Here is a 19,868-nt window from a genome sequence, read left to right as displayed (position 1 = left end):
CTACCCAAAGCAATCTACAGGCTCAGTGCAATCCCTATCAAACTACCAATGGCACTTTTCACAGAACTAGAACAAAATATTTCACAATTTGTATGGAAATACAAAAGATCCTAAATAGCCAAGCAATCTTTTTTTTTTTTTTTTTTTTTTTGCAGTACGCGGGCCTCTCACTGTTGTGGCCTCTCCTGTCACGGAGCACAGGCTCCAGACGCGCAGGCTCAGCAGCCATGACTCACGGGCCCAGCCACTCCACAGCATGTGGGATCTTCCTGGACTGGGGCACGAACCCGTGTCCCCTGCATTGGCAGGCGGACTCTCAACCACTGCATCACCAGGGAAGCCCGTCAAAGCAATCTTGAGAAAGAAAAACGGAGCTGGAGGAATCAGTCTCCTGGACTTCTGACTATACTACAAAGCTACAATAATCAAGATAGTATGGTACTGGCACAAAAACAGAAATATACATCAATGGAACAGAATAGAAATCCCAGAGATAAACCCATGCACGTATGGTCACCTTATTTTTGATAAAGGAGGCAAGAACATACAATGGAGAGAAGGCGGCCTCTTCAATAAGTGGTGCTGAGAAAACTGGACAGCTACGTGTAAAAGAATGAAATTAGAACACTCCCTAACACCATACACAAAAATAAACTCAAAATGGATTAAAGACCTAAATGTAAGGCCAGACACTACAAAACTGTTAGAGGAAAACATAGGCAGAACACTCTATGACATAAATCACAGCAAGATCCTATTTACCCACCTCCTAGAGAAATGGAAATAAAAACAAAAATAAACAAATGGGACCTAGTGAAACTTAAAAGCTTTTGCACAGCAAAGGAAACCATAAACAAGGTGAAAAGACAACCCTCAGAATGGGAGAAAATATTTGCAAACAAAGCAACTGACAAAGGATTAATCTCCAAAATTTACAAGCAGCTCATGCATCTCAATATCAAAAAAACAAACAACCCAATCCAAAAATGGGTGGAAGACCTAAATAGACATTTCTCTAAGGAAGGCATACAGATGGCCAGGAGGCACATGAGAAGATGCTCAACATCACTAATTATTAGAGAACTGCAAATCAAAACCACAATGAGGTATCACCTCACACCAGTCAGAATGGCCATCATCAAAAAATCTACAAACAATAAATGCTGGAGAGGGTGTGGAGAAAAGGGAATGCTCTTGCACTGTTGGTGGGGATGTAAATTGATACAGCCACTATGGAGAACAGTATGGAGGTTCCTTAAAAACTAAAAATGGAACTACCATACGACACAGCAATCCCACTACTGGGCATATACCCTGAGAAAACCATAATTCAAAAAGAGTCATGTACCACAGTGTTCATTGCAGCTCTATTTACAACAGCCAGGACATGGAAGCAACCTAAGTTTCCATCGACAGATGAATGGATAAAGAAGATGTGGCACATATATACAATGGAATATTACTCAGCCATAAAAAGAAACAAAATTGAGTTATTTGTAGTGAGGTTGATGGACCTAGAGTCTGTCATACAGAGTGAAGTAAGTCAGAAAGAGAAAAACAAATACTGTATGCTAACATATATATATATGTAATGTAAAAAAACCAAAAAACAAAAAACACATAGTTCTGAAGAACCTAGGGGCAGGACAGGAATAAAGACGCAGATGTTGAGAATGGACTTGAGGACACAGGGAAGGGGAAGAGTAAGCTGGGAGAAAGTAAGAGAGTGGCATGGACTTATATATACTACCAAACATAAAATAGGTAGCTAGTGGGGAGCAGTCGAATAGCATAGGGAGATTAGCTCGGTGCTTTGTGACTACCTAGAGGGGTGGGATAGGTAGGGTGGGTGGGAGACACAACAGGGAGAAGATATGGGGATATATGTATACATATAGCTGATTCACTTTGTTGTAAAGCAGAAACTAACACACCATTGCAAAGTAATTGTACTCCAATAAAGCTGTTAATAAATAAATAAAATAACATGGGGAAGAAAAAAAAAGACGACATCCTTCCCTAATGGGAAAATACTGAGAACAAGTCTAAGACTAGAGGATTTGAACATTGACTTTCCAAGAAAAAGACTTGGAAAGTATGCAAGACTATAACAGCAGTCTTGGGAAGGCACTGCTCTGGGGACTAACAACGTAAAGAAAAATAAGAAATCAAGCCCAGAAATTAAGGGTCCTAGAACCACCACTCTTCCAAAAAAGATGCCATTAATTAAATAAAGTTCACTTCACTGATTCAACAGAAGAGGGCACTCTTGAACCAAGATATTGAGGAAACTGTCCAACCTTCTCATTCCCCCTCTGTACAATTACCTGATTGCTACTAGTCCAAGAAAATTCAACATACTTAAACAGCAAAGTGCAACATTACTATGAGAAGAAAACAGTAAATGAAAATCAAAACTAAGCTGATGAAAATCCTCCCAAGAAACGTTTTCCCAAATAGTCACAGAAGTCCATCAGCATTTCTATTCAGATGTACTAGAGATTCTAGCAAATACCATAAAATAAGAAAAAGAAGAAAAGAAGAAAACTGCAATGGAAGAACAATATTTTCACTTTCCAACAGATGATAAGGTTGTATGTTAGAATACCCATGAGAATCTACAAATCATAAAAGGAGGCAAGTTCCAGGAAGGTTGTTGGATACAAGATCAATATACAAAAATATCATAGCAATACACCAGCAACAGGAAATTAGAAAGTGTAATTAAAGTGGTAAAATCCCACTTATAATTGCAATAAAATCTCTAAGCTTCCAATAGGAATACAACTAATGTAAGATTGACATTTATGGAGAAAATTTATTAAAATTTTTAAAGGACATAAAATAACTCCTTTATTTATGATGGATGACTCAATGTATGTTACATATGTGTATGTATATGTATATACATATATAATTTCTAAAAGGTTTACTGTCTGACATTTTATATATAGGTCTTGATTAAATTATAATTTAAAAGTCCTATTGCTAAAAAGACAGTATAAACAGAGTTACAAGAGAAGGTATAGACTAGAAGAAGGTATTACAAAATTAACCAAAACAAGATTAGTACCGAGAATAAAAAATTATTATAAATCAATAAAAGACAAAATCCCATAAAAATGGATTTTTTAAATAACTAGCCAATTCACAGTAGAAGAAATTAGAATGGCTAATTATTATTTGAAAATAAATTCAGGCTTAAAATTCAGTCTTAAATTCAGTAATTAGTGAAATGCAAAGTAAAACAACAATGATGTACCATTTTATATCCATTAGACTGTTAAAAAGGAAAAATTTTCTACAATGTTGATAAGGATATGAAACAATAAACATATTCATACACTACTGGTGGCAATATTTTTCAAAATTGAAGGTGCACATATCGTAATACCCAGCAATTCTATTTCTGAGTATAAAGAAACCCTTGCATATATACTCAAGGAGACAAGTATACAGACACTCAATGAAGCCTTATTTGTAATAGTGAAATTTTGGAAATTAATGTTCATCAGTAGGGTGGATATATGGATGGCTAGATAAATCATTTCTCAAAAAAATTATGAAGCAAATTTGGTAAAAATATTAAGTTACATTATAACTGGATAATGAGTAGATGGGTGTTTGAAAGTATTTTATATGGAAATATTCCATCTTAAAATGTTTAAGTGTGAATAGATGACAACGAACTTGTTTCCCTGCTTTATTCTCATCTAAAGTTATGACTCAAATGATATAATTATCAGGCAAATATCAGAGTTTGCTTTAGGCAGGCTGACCTTGCAAGCCAGCATCCGGCATCTCTCAACTCACTCATCAGGCGTTTCTCACAGGCAGAAACCTATTCCCCATGTTCAGGCTCTTCTCCCTCTCTTTATTTTCACCTCCCAGCACAGAGTCTGATACAAGGTAGCACTGAAAAATATTTACTAAATGAATAAAGCAATAAAAATAAAATATAAAGAGATATCGATTTACCACAATGAGAATTCAAAGTAAATAGAGGCAGAAGATTATTAAATTATCTTTTTGAAAAGGCAATGTAGCTTGACCAAATGGAAACTTTTACAGCACTGAATGATGAATTTCAGTCAGTTACAGTTACTTATAAACTCTTTGTGATTCCCCCTTCCTTTTTTTATAAATTTGAAGAAGGGGGTAACAATCTTTAAGTGATATATTTAATCAAATTTGTCTTTTGAGAATAAAAATATGAAAAACCAACATGGATCTTCCTCTTAGATATCAGCTTAAAGTTGTAGCCAAATAAATAATATAAGGAAGGAAAGATCGAGTCCATTAGAAGAGAAATGGCCTTCAGAGAAACTCAGGAGAGCAAAAGGGGAGAAAGGTAAGAGAGGCATTGGTTCTAGGCATATCCTGGGGAAGAGGTGCTCTGGCTCATAAATAGACCTCTCTGGTTATAGGAAGAGAGCTGGAGTATATCAATGTCAGGGCTCCAATCCAACCTATGGCAGCCAACAATGAGTTTAATTCATGTCTGGAGCCACAGGAGCAAGTCTATGCCATGTGGCCCTCCTCTACCACTCCATCACTATCCATAGCTGATAGGTCCAAATGTCAGCCTCCAGCCCATGTCAGTCAGAGATCTCCCATGGGATTTCTTAACAGACACCAATGGGAAAGGGTCAGTCACTCTCCTGTGATGAGAACCATGGGATGTAATGTCCCTACACTCAGAGGGAGCAAATGAAGGCAACAGGAAGAGAATCCTGGACGTTTTCTAGTCCTGATTCCAGCAGTCTCTGAAGCCCAGCTCTTCAATGGACCTTCCCAGAGTTCCATGAGGTATTCCAATACTGTTTTTAATTAACTCCCTTTTTGGTCCAAGATAATTTTAATTGTGCCTTCTCTCACTTACTACCAAAAGAGTCTTATTACAATCAGGCGGTCAAAGTCTGAGGCCATTGATCATTGTAATCATATAACTAACTCCCTTCACTCTGATTCCAAGCAAACTGGCAACCATTTGATTACAGTTTGGCTTTCTATACAGTTTTTTTTTTTACTGAGAGAGAATGCTTTTATTAGGCTGACATGACTAGTGTGCTTGAAGATTTTATTTCTCATTATAAATTAACTAATTAGAATTCTGGCTTTTCTTGTGAGTTTAATGAGCACAAGTCAGTTTCCATGAGTCAGATAAATTCTGAAGCACAGATAAAATTGTCTTTCTGGAAATGTAAAACTAAAGACCAGATGCTGGTAAATTCACCAAGATAATGCCACCATGAAAGGATGCTTGGAAGTTCGCCAGCTGGCTTTCACCCAGCACCACCCACAGTTTGCCACATATGCCCTCTTCAACCTTTAACAGTTGTAAGGTAGAGAACAACTAAAGGTGTTTTGTAAGATGAGAAAGGAATAGGAGTCTGATATTGAAGTTATCATTAAAGCCATGGTATTATTTAAAATACCTAGAGCTGCAATAACACCAGTGGTAACATGTGATTCTATGACAAGATGATGTACCAAAATCTAGGACAAGATGATGTACCCTGGAATCATTTCTTAAATCTGGAAGAACTTTAAAGGTTAACTGATTCTTTTCTGTTTTGTCAAGAGAAGGGGCAGATATTTTCTTACCCACCTTCCCAGCAGCCAGAATAATGGCATGTGACATCTATTCAACAAATCAGATGGTCCCACCTAAAAATCTGCATCTAAGTTAGTAACTCAAAGAAGTAGAGAATTAATTTGGAATTAATCCGATCACTGGCAGCGGTAGAAGCAGCATCCATTATTTAGAATGAGTACAGCCACAGAGGGCCACGAATTCTACTTGACTCTGTGTGGTACTAGGGAAGGGGGATCTTACAGCCACTCTGGGAAATTCTGTCTCATTCTCGACAAGCAACCATCATTTAAAAAAAAAAAAATCTCATATTGAGCTAAAATGGATATCCCTGTCATTTCCTCCTTCTATTTACTGAGGAAGCCACGAAGACCAAATCTGACAGTTCTTCCACAACTGCTGAATGCCAGGACTATTTATCAGAAACCACCCTTGAAGAAGCCAGTGGGAAAGAGGTGGTGAGGAAAGATGAAGTGGAGGATAATTTGAATCTGCTTTTACTCTTGATCCAAGCCAAGCCCTGACTTAGTTCCCTAGCAGTTTAGAAGCAGTATTCCCCTCCCATCAAGAACACAGAGCTCTGAACCCAGAGATTCTAGTCTCTGCTTTACAACCAAGTGGTCATGGGGCCTTGAGCAAGTAATTTAAATGCTGTGCATCTTAATTTCCCTTATTAGTATCCAATCTATATATATTTATAGAAGGGATGGATTAATTAATGAGGAGTTGGAGTCCTTTATTACCTCTGTGCTTTGATTTACTCATCTATACAATTAATAAAATACTTACCCAAATGACCTTGTAATGAATGTTAGGAGGAAAGGGATAGTGGACAATGCATGTGAAAGTACTTTGAAGGATACGGAGCACTCTATCCGCTTAAGCATGAAAGACAGCGTACTATAGTGGTTAAGAGCAACACAGCCTCTGCAGTCAGACAGACTAGACATGAATTTAAAGCCCAGCTCTGGTGCTTACTAGGTAAGGAACTTTTGGAAAGTTACTTTACCTCTCTGAACCCCTTTGTAATGGAGATAGGTGCAGCCTCCATTTCAAAGAATGAGAATTAAATGAAATAAGGTATGAAAGCCCTTAGCTCAGTGCCAGACACATAGTATGTGCTCATTAACACTAGAAGAAAAAAACAATACTGCAATGATATTAAGTAAACAGTAGAAGAACATGATTTACTTTGCATTTTAATTGATTATTCAAGCTGCTGGATGGAGAACGGTTTGAAACGGACAAGACTGGAGGCAGAGGAACTAGTTAAGATATTTATATTAGCAGCTGGGTCTGGGTCAGTGACCTCTCTTATGCTCCAGTCTCAAATATCCACTTGCTATCTGACATTTGCTCTTCCTCCCATCTTCACTGCCTCAATGAATGGCCCCATTAACCCCCAGTTGCCTAAGCCAGAAGCCTGGTATTCTACCTCGACTCTTCTTTACCCTCATAACTAACCAATCATCCAGTAAATGTCTGTTCCTCTCTTTTAATACATCTAAAATCTGATCCCTTTTTTCCCTCCACACCACCATCATTAAGCTCAGGACCTTATTATATCTTGCCTTGATTAGTTCAACAGTCTTCTGACTGTAGTCTCAGGTGCCTACCAATCTGTTGTCTGCTTTATGAACACAAATCTGATCATTCCTACACCACACTTGAAAACCTTTCACTCCTGCCTGCAAGATAAAGTCCAAATTCCTTATCATAGCTTTCAGGCCCTGCTTGCTTTGTCCCCAGCATCTCTCTCCACCTTTAGCTGTCATCAGTGCAAACATGTACTCTGTGAACCAGGTATGCCCATCATAGGTCCCACTCCTCCCTGCCTTTGTATGGCCTATATCCTCTGCCCGGGGTGCCCTTCTCTCCTGTTGGTCTGGCTAACTCCAACTCCCATTTCATGATTCAACTCAGGTATCACTACGTTTACCCTAGCATGTTGTAGGGTATAAGTTGGCTTATTCGACCCCTATTCCAACCTCCCTTCTCTCTTGTCTTTCTCTAATTAGAAGACTCTTGTAGCCAAGGGTGGCCAGCCAAGGGTGGCCATCTCACAATCTATCCAATAGATGTAAAATGAAGATCCTGAAGAGGGTTTCCTTTATCTCTTTGTTTTCCCACGTCTTCCTTTCTAGAACAGATTGCTGTTGGGAGACATAGTAACCATCTTGAGAGTATGGGGATGAAAGCTACCTAGCAAAGCTGGTAGAGAAGAAAGACAAAAAGACCCTGTATCCTTGGTGACATTGTTTAGGTGCCACATCAGTCTTGAACTCCCTTATATTTCATGCTAGAAGACCAAATTCCTTAATTATTCAAGTTGCTACTAGTTAGGTTTTCTGTTACTTTCAGTCAAGTATATTCCTTACTAATACATGAATATTGACTGGTTAATTTTCTGTTTCATACATGAGATAATGAGCTACTTCAGGAATGGGGGTGTCTTTTGTCTCTATACTCCTAATACATAATAGGCACTCATTAAATGTTTATGTTGAAAGAATAAACTCAGATATGTGGCACAAATATAATTTCTTCAGGCCTAATAACTTTTGGAAGCCATTTGAAAACAATATATTGTTCTTACATGTTAGGGTAATAATTTAACTATGTAAGTAGCAAATATGGGACCAAATTAAATATGGATAGCAGCAAAGACTTCTGTAATTCTGGAAAGTTCTTATTCCTGTGAAACCACCTCTGTGGCTCAAAGATGCATAACATAGTACTATCCACTGGGACCCACTGAAGACTTATTTTAAGTAATTATAAATAATGATAAATTTATGACAATCACATAAATTTCCAATATTATAAAGAGTAATACTAGTAATAGAGGCTCATCATTAATGGGCATGGGATAAAAGGAAATGGGATTAAATATAAATTACACGACATTGACATTTTGAAAACCTTTACCACTCATTTGTTTTATTAGCTCATCAGTTTCAAAAGTTTGAACTGCTTGCATGCCTGATGGATTAGCAATGACAAAACTATACCAATAGGCCAAATAACGGTAGAAGTAGCCATGTAATCATGGTAGTTAGAGACATGAAGTTTGTTTTAATTACCTATTGCTGTGGCTTAAATGTTCCTGACTTAAAATAACAACCATGTTATTATCTCTGATTATTATGTAAGATGATGGGCTCAGCTGGGTGGTTTTTCTGCTCCATGTGATGTCAGTTAGAGCTACAGTCATCCAGGTATTTGACTAGACTGTAATATCCAAGATAGTTCACTCACATGGCTGGCAGCTGGTTTTGTCTGTTGTCTGGGAACTCAGTTGGAGCTGTCAAATACAGTGTCTTAGTTCTCCACCATGTGGCTTGGGTTACTTATAGCATGTTAGCTAGAGTCCAAGAATCAGAAAGCAACAACTACCAGTCCCTTTAAGGTCTGCACTCAGAAGTCTGAGGACGTCAGTTCTGCTACCTTCATAAGGTAGCAGATCATAACATCAAAGCCAGTCGTAAGGCCAGCTCAGAATAACCTCTGCCTCTTCAACGGAGCTGTAGCATGCATGTACAGAGAGGGAAGGAACTGTTGGCGGCCACCTCGGGAGACAAGTGACCACACTTTCACCAGTACTTCCTTCAAGAGTTTGGTGCTCAAGGCTAAATGTAGCAATTATCAGCTCTGGGTTTACAAAGGAAAGTGATATTCAGAGTCTTAGTTGATCTATCATTCAGAGAAGCAGCTTAGTAGAGTAGCTAAGACCATGAACTTTGAGGTGTGACTGTCTCAGTTAAAATCCTGGCTCATTATTACTTACCAGCTGTGAGAGTTTGAACATGTTACTTGACTTCTCTGTACCTTTTTTCCCCCCTCCATAGAATGTAGATGATGATGGAACCAACTCACAGAGTTTTTAAAGGGAGTAGATAAGTCAGCACATGTAAAACTCTTATAATGGTGCCTGGCACATAATAAACACCATGTAAGTATTTGCTATTATTAGTATTACTCAAGTCATAAGTTATTCAAGCTTGATGATGAGAAAAAAAAGGGGAAATACCAGCTCACATAAAAAGAATATAATCAGAACTCTTTTTCCACACCTCTGCTTAGCTTCATTTACAGATAGATGCTCCACTAGCAGCAGCAAGATGCCCTCTGTAACTTGTCACCTGGAGCACTAGAGGGCACCTTGCTGAAAACTCTGATTACTATCCTAGAGTGCTTCTGATTGACCTGGCCTGGGTCATATGCCCAACATTTGGGTTTGTGGGGAGGTGGGAGTGGAGAACAGAATCAGCCCATTTATCATACAGACTAACTGGACTGCACTGAATGGGGGAGAGAATGTTATCCAAAAGAAGAAAGCTGGACACTCAGAAATAAAAGGTCCTACAACAAATAAGAAGGGGAATCAACAAAAAGATACATGCACCCATATGCTCATAGCAGCACTATTCATAATAGCCAAGACATGGAGACAACCTAAATATCCATCGACAGATGAATGGATAAAAAAGATGTGGTATCTATATACAATGGAATATTAGCCATAAAAATGAAAGAAATAACACCATTTGCAGCAACATGGATGGACACAGAGATTATCATACTAAGTGAAGTAAATCAGAAAGAGAAAGACAAATACTATATGATATCACTTATATGCGGAATCTAAAATATGACAAAAATGAACTTATCTACAAAACAGAAACAGACTCACAGACATAGAGAACAGATTTGTGGTTTGCCAAGGAGGAGGGATGGATTGGGAGTTTGGGTTTAGCAGATGCAAACTATTATATATAGAATGGATTAAAAAACAAGGTCCTACTGTATAGCACAGGGAACTATATTCAATATTCTGTGATAAACCATAATGGAAAAGAATATGCAAAAGAATATGCATATGTATATATATATACCCATATATGTGTATGATATATATATATCTGAATCACTTTGCTGTACAACAGAAATTAACACAACGTTGTAAATCAACTATACTTCAATAAAATAATTTTTTTTAAAAAAGAAAGGGTATCAAGAATTGAATTCAAAGGACTTCCCTGGTGGCACAGTGGTTAAGAATCCCCCTGCCAATGCAGGGGACACGGGTTCGATCCCTGGTCCAGGAAGATCCCACATGTCACAGAGCAACTAAGCCCATGTGCCACAACTACTGAGCCTGCACTCCAGCGCTCACACACCACAACTACTGAGCCCACGCACCTAGAGCCCGTGCTCCACAACAAGGGAAGCCACCGCAATGAGAAGCCCCCGCACCACTGCGAAGAGTAGCCCCCACTCGCCACAACTAGAGGAAGCCCGCGCACAGCAACGAAGACCCAACACAGCCAAAAATAAATAAATTAAAAAAAGATAGAATTGAATTCAGGTCTGTCTCATTCTCATTCCATAGTCTTTTCACCACACCATTCTCTTGTCCACATTTTCTTTGTTGTTATCCTCATCACCATCACCATACGGCAATTTCTAAACTCTTTTTCTTATGGACAAATGTCCAACAACTGGGTGGTATTTTACCAAGAGACAAGACACAACACAAGCCCCTGAGTAGAAAAGAAAGTAAATGCCTTGCACTTTGAGAAAAAACAAAAAAAAAACCTCCTGCTATTCATATTCAGTCCCTTTCCTCTGAAGAGGGCTAAAGGTTTTGCAAATGTTAAATGCTCCAGTGAGAGGAGTAAATTGAGAGAGTTTAAACTGTGGCCTAAGCTTGCTACTGCTGCTGTGAGGCAATCACTCTACACACATATGGATAAGTGCTCTCTGCCAACAATGAAAACGTAACTGTCTGAACTACTTTTTTTTTTTTTTTTTTTTTTTTTTGTGGTACGTGGTCCTCTCACTGCTGTGGCCTCTCCTGTTGCGGAGCACAGGCTCTGGATGCGCAGGCTCAGTGGCCATGGCTTACGGGCCCAGCCGCTCCGTGGCATGTGGGATCTTCCCGGACCGGGGCAAGAACCCACGTCCCCTGCATTCGCAGACGGACTCTCAACCACTGCGTCACCAGAGAAGCCCCTCACCTACTTTGTGGCCGCATTTAACTTGTCCATTTATGTGACTACAGATGCCTTTCTCCTTTAGAACCATAAAATTTTAGAGCAGGAAAGGACTTTACAGATTAATTGGTTCAATCCTCTCATTTTCCAGATGGAAACAACTGGAGCCCAGAGAGGGTTATTAGCCAGCACAAAGTCACATAGCAGGTTTAGTATAGGTCCCAAAGTAGAATCCAGGTCTCCTATTTTCCTACACCCTTTCTTAAAAACCACACTATGTCCAGAAAGCTACCCAGTGATCTAAAACACTACTAATTTCTTTCTTCTCCCGTCATGTGGATCACATAAATGTTTGGATGATTCTGGAAACTAGGCACATTTATCATAAAATTTCAACAATAAACACTAATCACTACCACCAGAAGGCAATGAAATTTAGCAAAAATGACAGGACACATTAGTTAGAGCTGACCTTATGAGAGGTCTACCTTGCTTCTTCTCTATCCTCTAGTAGGTGGTCAGTACTTCTGGGCTGACCTCAAACTGACCCAGGAGCCCATGGACCTGCTTCTCACCCAGCAAATATTCTATGCCACAATTGGCTTTTTCCAGTAAAAAAAAAAAAAAAGAACTTCTCCTGTGAACCATTATCCCAGGACCACATACAGTTATATATGTATATTTAAATAAGGGTTTCTGAGAAATAAGATCTTAAAATTATATTTATACTATATCTCTTTCAAAATTGGATTTGCTTTACATAGTTTTTGTTCTGTTGTTCTATCATTTTGCTTTCTTGTTTTTTGTTTGTTAAATGGTCACAGACACAGTAGAGATACTATATGTGGAAAACCTTCTTAGAATAAATCAGCTACAACTGTCTGGTTCTACAGACAAATCATGTGATTTTGTATTAGATAATCAGACATCGAGGAGCCTTCTGATAATTAGTGAGTGAGTTTTCCATGCCTCATAAAGAGTACTTCCAAATTAAGTGAACGTTCCTTGAGGATTCTTGAGAACAAGGTAGGAGGGCAAAGAAAGACTCTTAAATTAACTTACATCTTCGTGTTCCAATCCACTTTTCCTATGTGCCTTAAAGGCAATGTGCCTCACTACTTTTCTACAACTTTAAAGTCTCTATCCATGTAGTAAAAGTAATGTGTGTTAGAGACCCCTAAACATGCAGCTGTATCCATTTGAGACCATAAGAGCACTGTTAATGTCTAAGAGGTCTTTGAGCCTCCTTGATTTCACCCCTTCCATCACTGGCCAACGCCAATTTCTTGGTAACTCACTGATGCGATCGACTGTCAAGAGAAGCAATAACTCTAGTTCTGGATGAGTTCAATCTAGCCTCAAAGCATACTGATCTCATTTTTAAAGTGTAAGTCATCAATATCACTTTTGGTCTCAACCTGACTGTTCCATATATTGGATTTGTTTAAAATTTATCTCCATCTGTGACATATGTAGAAGGAATTATCCACCAAGCCCTTTTCTCTAGTTTAGGTGAGGAGTGATAAGTCCAGTGGTGTCAAACATTCTAGTTGTTCTGATTTTCACTATGTTCCACTGAGATGTTTGCCGCCAATTTAAGGAAGAACAGTGTTGCGTCTCCATCACATTGGTTCAAAATAAAGTAGGTGGGCTATTGCTTGAGATGTGAGAAAAGAAACAGACTGTCAAATGCCATCACCACATAATGGATGTTATCTAAAATTAAGATAAATGCATCTGATTAATGTCTCCTTAATAACAAAGCTATACCTATATTCTGATTTTTTCCACTGAGGTAACCTTAAATTTACATTATGATTACAGCTTTTCTTTTATAAGTTGAAGCACATTATTTTGGTCCATTGAGCAAACTCATTTTTATTCGTTGCCTTTTAAAGTTGACATTTAACTCCTACAGCTGTACAGTTGGCAAGAAGCAAAAGAATATTTAATATTCAAGACAGCAGATTCTAAAACACCACATTGGGCTTCCCTGGTGGCGCAGTGGTTAAGAATCCACCTGCCAATGCAGGGGACATGGGTTCGAGCCCTGGTCCTGGAAAATCCCATACGCCACAGAGCAACTAAGCCCATGCACCACAAATACTGAGCCCGTGCGCCTAGAGCCCATGCTCCGCAACAGAGAGAAGCCACCACAATGAGAAGCCTGCACACCGCAATGAAGAGTAGCCCCCGCTCACTGCAACTAGAGAAAGCCCGCGTGCAGCAATGAAGACCCAACGCAGCCAAAAATAAATAAAATAAATTTATTTTTTTAAAAATAAAAATAAATAAGAAATAAAACACCACAGCATTCCATGGTATGGAACATCCTATAATCAGTGTACATTAACTGAAAGAAAGAATTACATATGGAATTAGTGGAGGTTGGTTGATGGTGCTCATGTATTTATTTCTTTGCTAATACTTGTGAATCAAGTAAAACAAACAAGTAATTCTAGCATTTCAAACTAATAAGGGCTGATTTTCTAAAAGACCTTGTCATTTAATGTATTTACCAGAATAGAATTGAGAACAACTTTGGCTCTTCAGGCCTTAAAGTCCTAAATCAAGTAAAATAGGAATTAGTCATACCCCTTTTCCATTATAATTTGCTGTTCAACATCAGAAATAACTAACTGGTTCATTCAAGAAATTAATTATATCTGCTGCAGGTCAGGCTCTCTGTTAAGACTGGGGGAGAGTTGCGACAGCCTTGCGCTTCAGAGCACTGAATTCAGAAAGAAAGACAAATAAGAATATAAGTAACATCAACCTAAATGAATAGTGTAAGGATAAAAGAGGTACATGGTGCTATGAACACCCACAAGGGACCTATCAGATAGGCTGGCAATAGGAAGGGAAGGTCCTCTGGAGGAGGTGACATTTCAGATGAGACTGAATGACTTCAGGGTTAAAATTGAATGTACACATCGATTCTTGCTTTCTCAAAAAGCTCCACTAAAATCAAAGATACTCAAAAAAAAATAAAAATAAACCCACAAGAACAAGGAGAACATCCTCTGGAGGAGGTGACATTTCAGATGAGACTGAACGACTTCAGGGTTAAGATTGAATGTACACATCAAATCTTGCTTCCTCAAAAATCTCCACTAAAATCAAAGTTACTCAAAAAAGTAAAAATAAACCCACAAGAACAAGGAGAACAGAAAAGGGACAAGAGAAATAAATTTTGGAACCTCAAGAGATGGACGACTGGTCTATGACTTAGCAGAAAGCTGAATAAATCCCAAATCAGCAAAGGAGGATTGGGGGACAGCTGTTAGAGAAGAATATGAGCTCCGGGCTCCTCCTCCACACCCTACTGCTGGATAATGGCCCCTCCCCTACTCCAGCAGGAAACTAGAAATTTATTCACTAGGAAGGGAAAAAGAGAAAGTTCTTGACCAACAACACAGTTCGGTGACCATACACGACGAAGGATTAATATTGATGTCCTAGCCAATTGCCCTACTCACTTCAAGAACACAGGCACCAGCCCTTCGCCATTCAGATGGGCAATTTGGGGAACTTCCTCTGGGGAATGTGACTAGTCCGTGAGGAAAGACTAAAAATACTGATACCAGGACTTCTACAAAAAAAAAAAAATGGCCCACCTAGATTCCTCCAGGGAAGCTCCAAATCAACAAGCTTCACACACAGGTTCTGACCCTCATCTCTTAATCATGCACAGAGAACCAAGAATTAATTACCAAACATCTGAGGAAAGCTTCTAGTATGGAAGATAGAGACCAAGCAAACAAATAAAAGGCAAACTAATAAAAAGTATCTTGGAGGAAATAGATACGATGCATGAAGAAAAGAATTAACGAAAACAAACTATTAACATCCCCACACAGATAAGATAGTTCAGTCATGAAACAAACAACAAAAAAGAATTCTATAAAAACAGAAAGGATTCAGAAAACAAAAAGAGAACTCAATAGTAGGGTTGAAGACACAGTGAGTAAAGTAGACAATAAAGATAAATATAAAATAGAGAGAAGATGAGAAAATTAGAGAACCAGGCCAGGCAAACCAACATCCACATAAAGGATTTCCAAAACGTGAGAACAGAGAAAATGGAGGGTATAAATCATCAATGAAATAAATAAAGAATATTTTCCTGAGGGCTTCCCTGGTGGCGCAGTGGTTGAGAGTCCGCCTGCTGATGCAGGGGACACGGGTTCATGCCGCGGAGCGGCTGGGCCCGTGAGCCGTGGCCACTGAGCCTGCACATCCGGAGCCTGTGCTCCGCGACAGGAGAGGCCACAACAGTGAGAGACCCGCGTACCGCAAAAAAAAAAAAAAAGAATATTTTCCTGAACTGATAGATATGTGTTTCTAGATGAAAAGGGTTTGCCAAGTGTCTAGCCCAGCTGATCTACATAGCATTTACCATGTATGTACAAATTACTATTTTAACTGTTTTACATGTATTAACTTGCTTAATTGTCACAACAACCCTATAACATGGTGGCTTTATAATTATCATCCCCATTTTACAGATGAAGAAAAATGAGGTACAAAATGGTTAGGCAATTAGCCCAAGTTCACACAGCTAGTAAGCGGCAGGGCCAGGATTTGAAAGCAGGTAATGGAGCCCTAAAGCCCACTACACAATACTACCATGCAGGAAGGAGTACCATTGTGAAATTTTAGAATACACTATAGACAGTTCTATTTGATTTTTTAAAAGCAGGAGTATGTACTATTTTGATAGTGCATGCAGAGCCCAGCCCCTGACTAAGAACCTGAGGGAAATCCCATGCAGACTACTGTTCCCATCTCCAAACACAACTTCCTTCTGTCCAATACTGTATCCTACAAATTCCAGTTACATCAGAAGCTCTAAATTCCTATTCCCATCTCCCAGCTCAACAATAACACTGCTCTACTCATGGGCTCACCCCACTGCGCTGCAGCCAGGAAAAGTGACTTCAGTGCATAAGTGATGCTCACATCTCATCTTCAGGAGCACAGAACCACACTGGTTGCTATCCAACCCTTGACAACAGTTGCCTAATATGTTTTGCTCAGTCCTGTAGCTATCTGTGGCAGGATAGTAAGTCTGAAACCAGTCCTCATATGCCTGAAGATATCTTTATTTGACTCTCACATTTAAATAATTCTGGGTTCAAAATTCTTTTCCTTCAATATTTTAATATTATGCTCTTGCATCCAGTGTTGCTGTTGGGAAGTTAATGTCAACCTGATTTTTATTATTTTATTTTATTTTGTAACTGTCTTTATTTCTCTAAGTAATAAAGCTTTAAATTTCGGTTCCATTGGTTTTAAATTCCTATTACATTTGTTCCATCAGGTCTACTTCATCTGGTATAGGTTGCCTATATCTTTTCATTCTTCATGATGCTTTTGTTCTTTACATGTGTCATGATATTTTTTTAAGACCTGGAATTCATCTGTATTATTACTAAGACGATCAGTTGCCTCTGCTTTTTTTTTTTTTTTTTTAATGTGTGCCTCTGCTTTTGATGACCACATAAGTGGTCCACTGAAAAGTGAGGCTTAGCTGGTGTCTTCAGTGTATGCATAGGAGATATGAGTTGAGTGCCTCTACTGCACTTCTCTGGGCTTAACTGCACTTATTTTCCCTGGCATTTCTTTCTCCTCAAGATATACTGCCTAGTTCCTCTATATCCGAGATTGCTTTCCCTAACTGGAGTTGGGGAAGACAACTCAGGGTCCTCCTGGCTATCTGTACTGGCATTATAGATCTCAATGCTGAGGTCAGAGCTGCAGGGAGGTAGGTTGCTGGCATCAAAATTTCTATTATGTAAAGCCCTGGGTGTCTCATTTTCTGTCCTGGGCTGAAAACAGCAGTCAAAATCAATGCAGAAAAATCCAACTTGGAGCATATAATCCAAGTTTGAAAACGCAATAGATAAGCCTTTTTCAGCTCCTATCCAAGCCTGGCCCACTGAGATTACAGCTCTCACCCTGGGTTGGCCCAAGTCTCCATGTAGAGACCTCAACCCTGCCTTCTCTCTTCTCCCTTCATCCCATCCCTCAGCAATCTTCTGCTCTAGCGCATCATTTTCTAAAGATTTTCTCAGAGTTTTGATATAGCTGTCAAAGTCTGCCTCTGGATTCATTCTGTCTACCCATGTCTTTATTGGAATTTCTAGATTTCAGTGCAAGAAATGGAGCCAGTAGGATGTTTTTAGTTCATCACCTTGATAGAAGCCAGAAGCCCACCTCCTCAACGATCATTCTGGGAATACTCCCTGTGGATCCTCCAGCCTACTTAAGAGATGCTACAGCAGGCTGTAGGGGACACAGACCAGGCCAGCCTTGCAGGAGTAATGAAGATTAGAACCCGCAGTTTAAAACACCCGGCCAAAATTATAACAGATGACTATGAAATGGGGTGGGGCATTATTATTTAGGGTACTCTCCACCCCCACCCTAGGCAGACTCTGCAGAACAGGTTAGCTCTAATGCCAGATAGCTCTCAAAGGAAGCAAAAACATCTAAATTTCCACTGATGATATGTACTCATATCTTCATAATACACAATCCAACACTTAGAATTTTTTCATGCTTGTAAGTACCTATATTTCATCACTTATCTATTTATCATTACAGAAATTATGAAAGTTTGTCTTCTTTAGAAAGATGAGTGGAAATTTCGTTTCTGTAGTAACAAGTCATGCTGCCCCCAAAAGAAATTTATGTATCAGTAAAGAATAGTAGTTTCTTGCTATACATTCAATTCTCATTATTCACAGTAATATTCTATAAAGCCACTGTGAACACTGAATTAGCAAATCCTGAACCCCTTCCTAGCTCTGTAGGAAATACAGAGCTAGGTTCCTTCAAGCCTCTGGTCACAACATTTTCATCAACCAATCAATACATACCTTGGTTTTTTTTTTTTGTTTTTTTTTTTTTTTTTTGCGGTACGCGGGCCTCTCACTGCTGTGGCCTCTCCCGTCGCGGAGCACAGGCTCCGGACGCGCAGGCCCAGCGGCCATGGCCCACGGGCGCAGCCGCTCCGCGGCATGTGGGATCTCCTCGGCATGTGGGATCTTCCCGGACCGGGGCACGAACCCGCGTCCCCCGCATCGGCAGGCGGACTCTCAACCACTGCGCCACCAGGGAAGCCCCATACCTTGGTTTTATGTGTGTTTCTGTTTGAGACATTTTATTCATTATATAGTTGCCTCATTAATGTTGAATATGGCCAACCACACTGTAACTCATGCCTGAATGAAGCTTATCTAACACACCTATTTTCTTCATAAGGCACATCACAGCCTTCTTGCCCTTGGAAACACTAGATAGCACTTTAGCACTACACTTGGAAGCCATTTCAAACAGCAAAATCACCAACAAAAAACACAAAAAAATGCAAAAAAAATACATGACCATGAAAAGGACACTTGCATACAGTATGAGAGTTGGACCAAGAAGGCAGAGTCTTGCCTTGTTCCACCTCAGCTGAGAATGTGTGCATTGGGTGGCTCAGATTTTTTGCCACTTTATGTATATCCATTAATGACTGCAACAGCACCCTTAGTATTGATTTGGGGGTTAAAAATAAATTTTAGCAAGTAAGAGAATTTGTAAGTATAGAATCTACAAATAATGAGTATTGACTACTATATTATTATTGCTTGCATATTGATGGGAAAAAACTTTTGTTAAAGGAAAGAAGTCTAATGCTGATTTTTTTGTACACACACACACATATCACTGTTTATAATTGTTTTTAAATGATAATCTATTTTTCTTCTAACAGGTTTGTTGGTATTAATAAGTTGGAAAAAAATAAACACAATTTTTTTAAAAAAAGGAAAGAAGTCTGTAAGATGGCACATAAAGGGCACTTTGTTGACCTTGGTTCACCCCTCACTCCTTCACCCCTGCAAACAAATCTCCTGAACCATTAAGAAACATTTTGTGCAATCTGCAGCAGTTTAGGGACTACAAACATTTTGAACATTTCGTACCAATCTGATGGGTGTCTAGGAAAGAGAGCTCCAAAACCTGTGGCTGGCAATCCAGTGTCCCTGGAAACAAGATAACAATTTTTAGAAAACATGTCAAGTTGATATTTATAAACTTTCAGAGCTATATAAAACTAATTTGGGAGCTGAATTTTTATTATAATATTTTTAAAGGATTTCCATGTTTGCAACTTTAATGCACTTTGCAAACTAAAATGTCCCAGCAAGTAAATGGAAAGAAATTTCAGCATTTTGTCCAATAACTACAATACAAGATGAAGTCTATGTCACACATTTCCACGG

At 39.0% G+C, this 19,868-nt stretch overlaps 1 protein-coding gene across 1 annotated transcript in view; it reads right to left on the bottom strand.

The window, feature by feature from the left end:
- Positions 1-19,868, bottom strand: part of CFAP95 (cilia and flagella associated protein 95) — an 82,544-nt gene that overhangs the window by 25,729 nt on the left and 36,947 nt on the right. Inside the window, exon 4 of the mRNA XM_065879595.1 lies at positions 19,560-19,628. Coding sequence (XP_065735667.1) covers positions 19,560-19,628 — 69 coding nt within the window. The remainder of the gene's footprint in view (positions 1-19,559; positions 19,629-19,868) is intronic.

This window comes from Phocoena phocoena, chromosome 6 (assembly GCF_963924675.1).
Source record: "Phocoena phocoena chromosome 6, mPhoPho1.1, whole genome shotgun sequence".
Taxonomy (NCBI): domain Eukaryota; kingdom Metazoa; phylum Chordata; class Mammalia; order Artiodactyla; family Phocoenidae; genus Phocoena; species Phocoena phocoena.
Note: the sequence above shows the minus strand (reverse complement) of the source record. Positions and strands in the feature narration are given on the sequence as shown.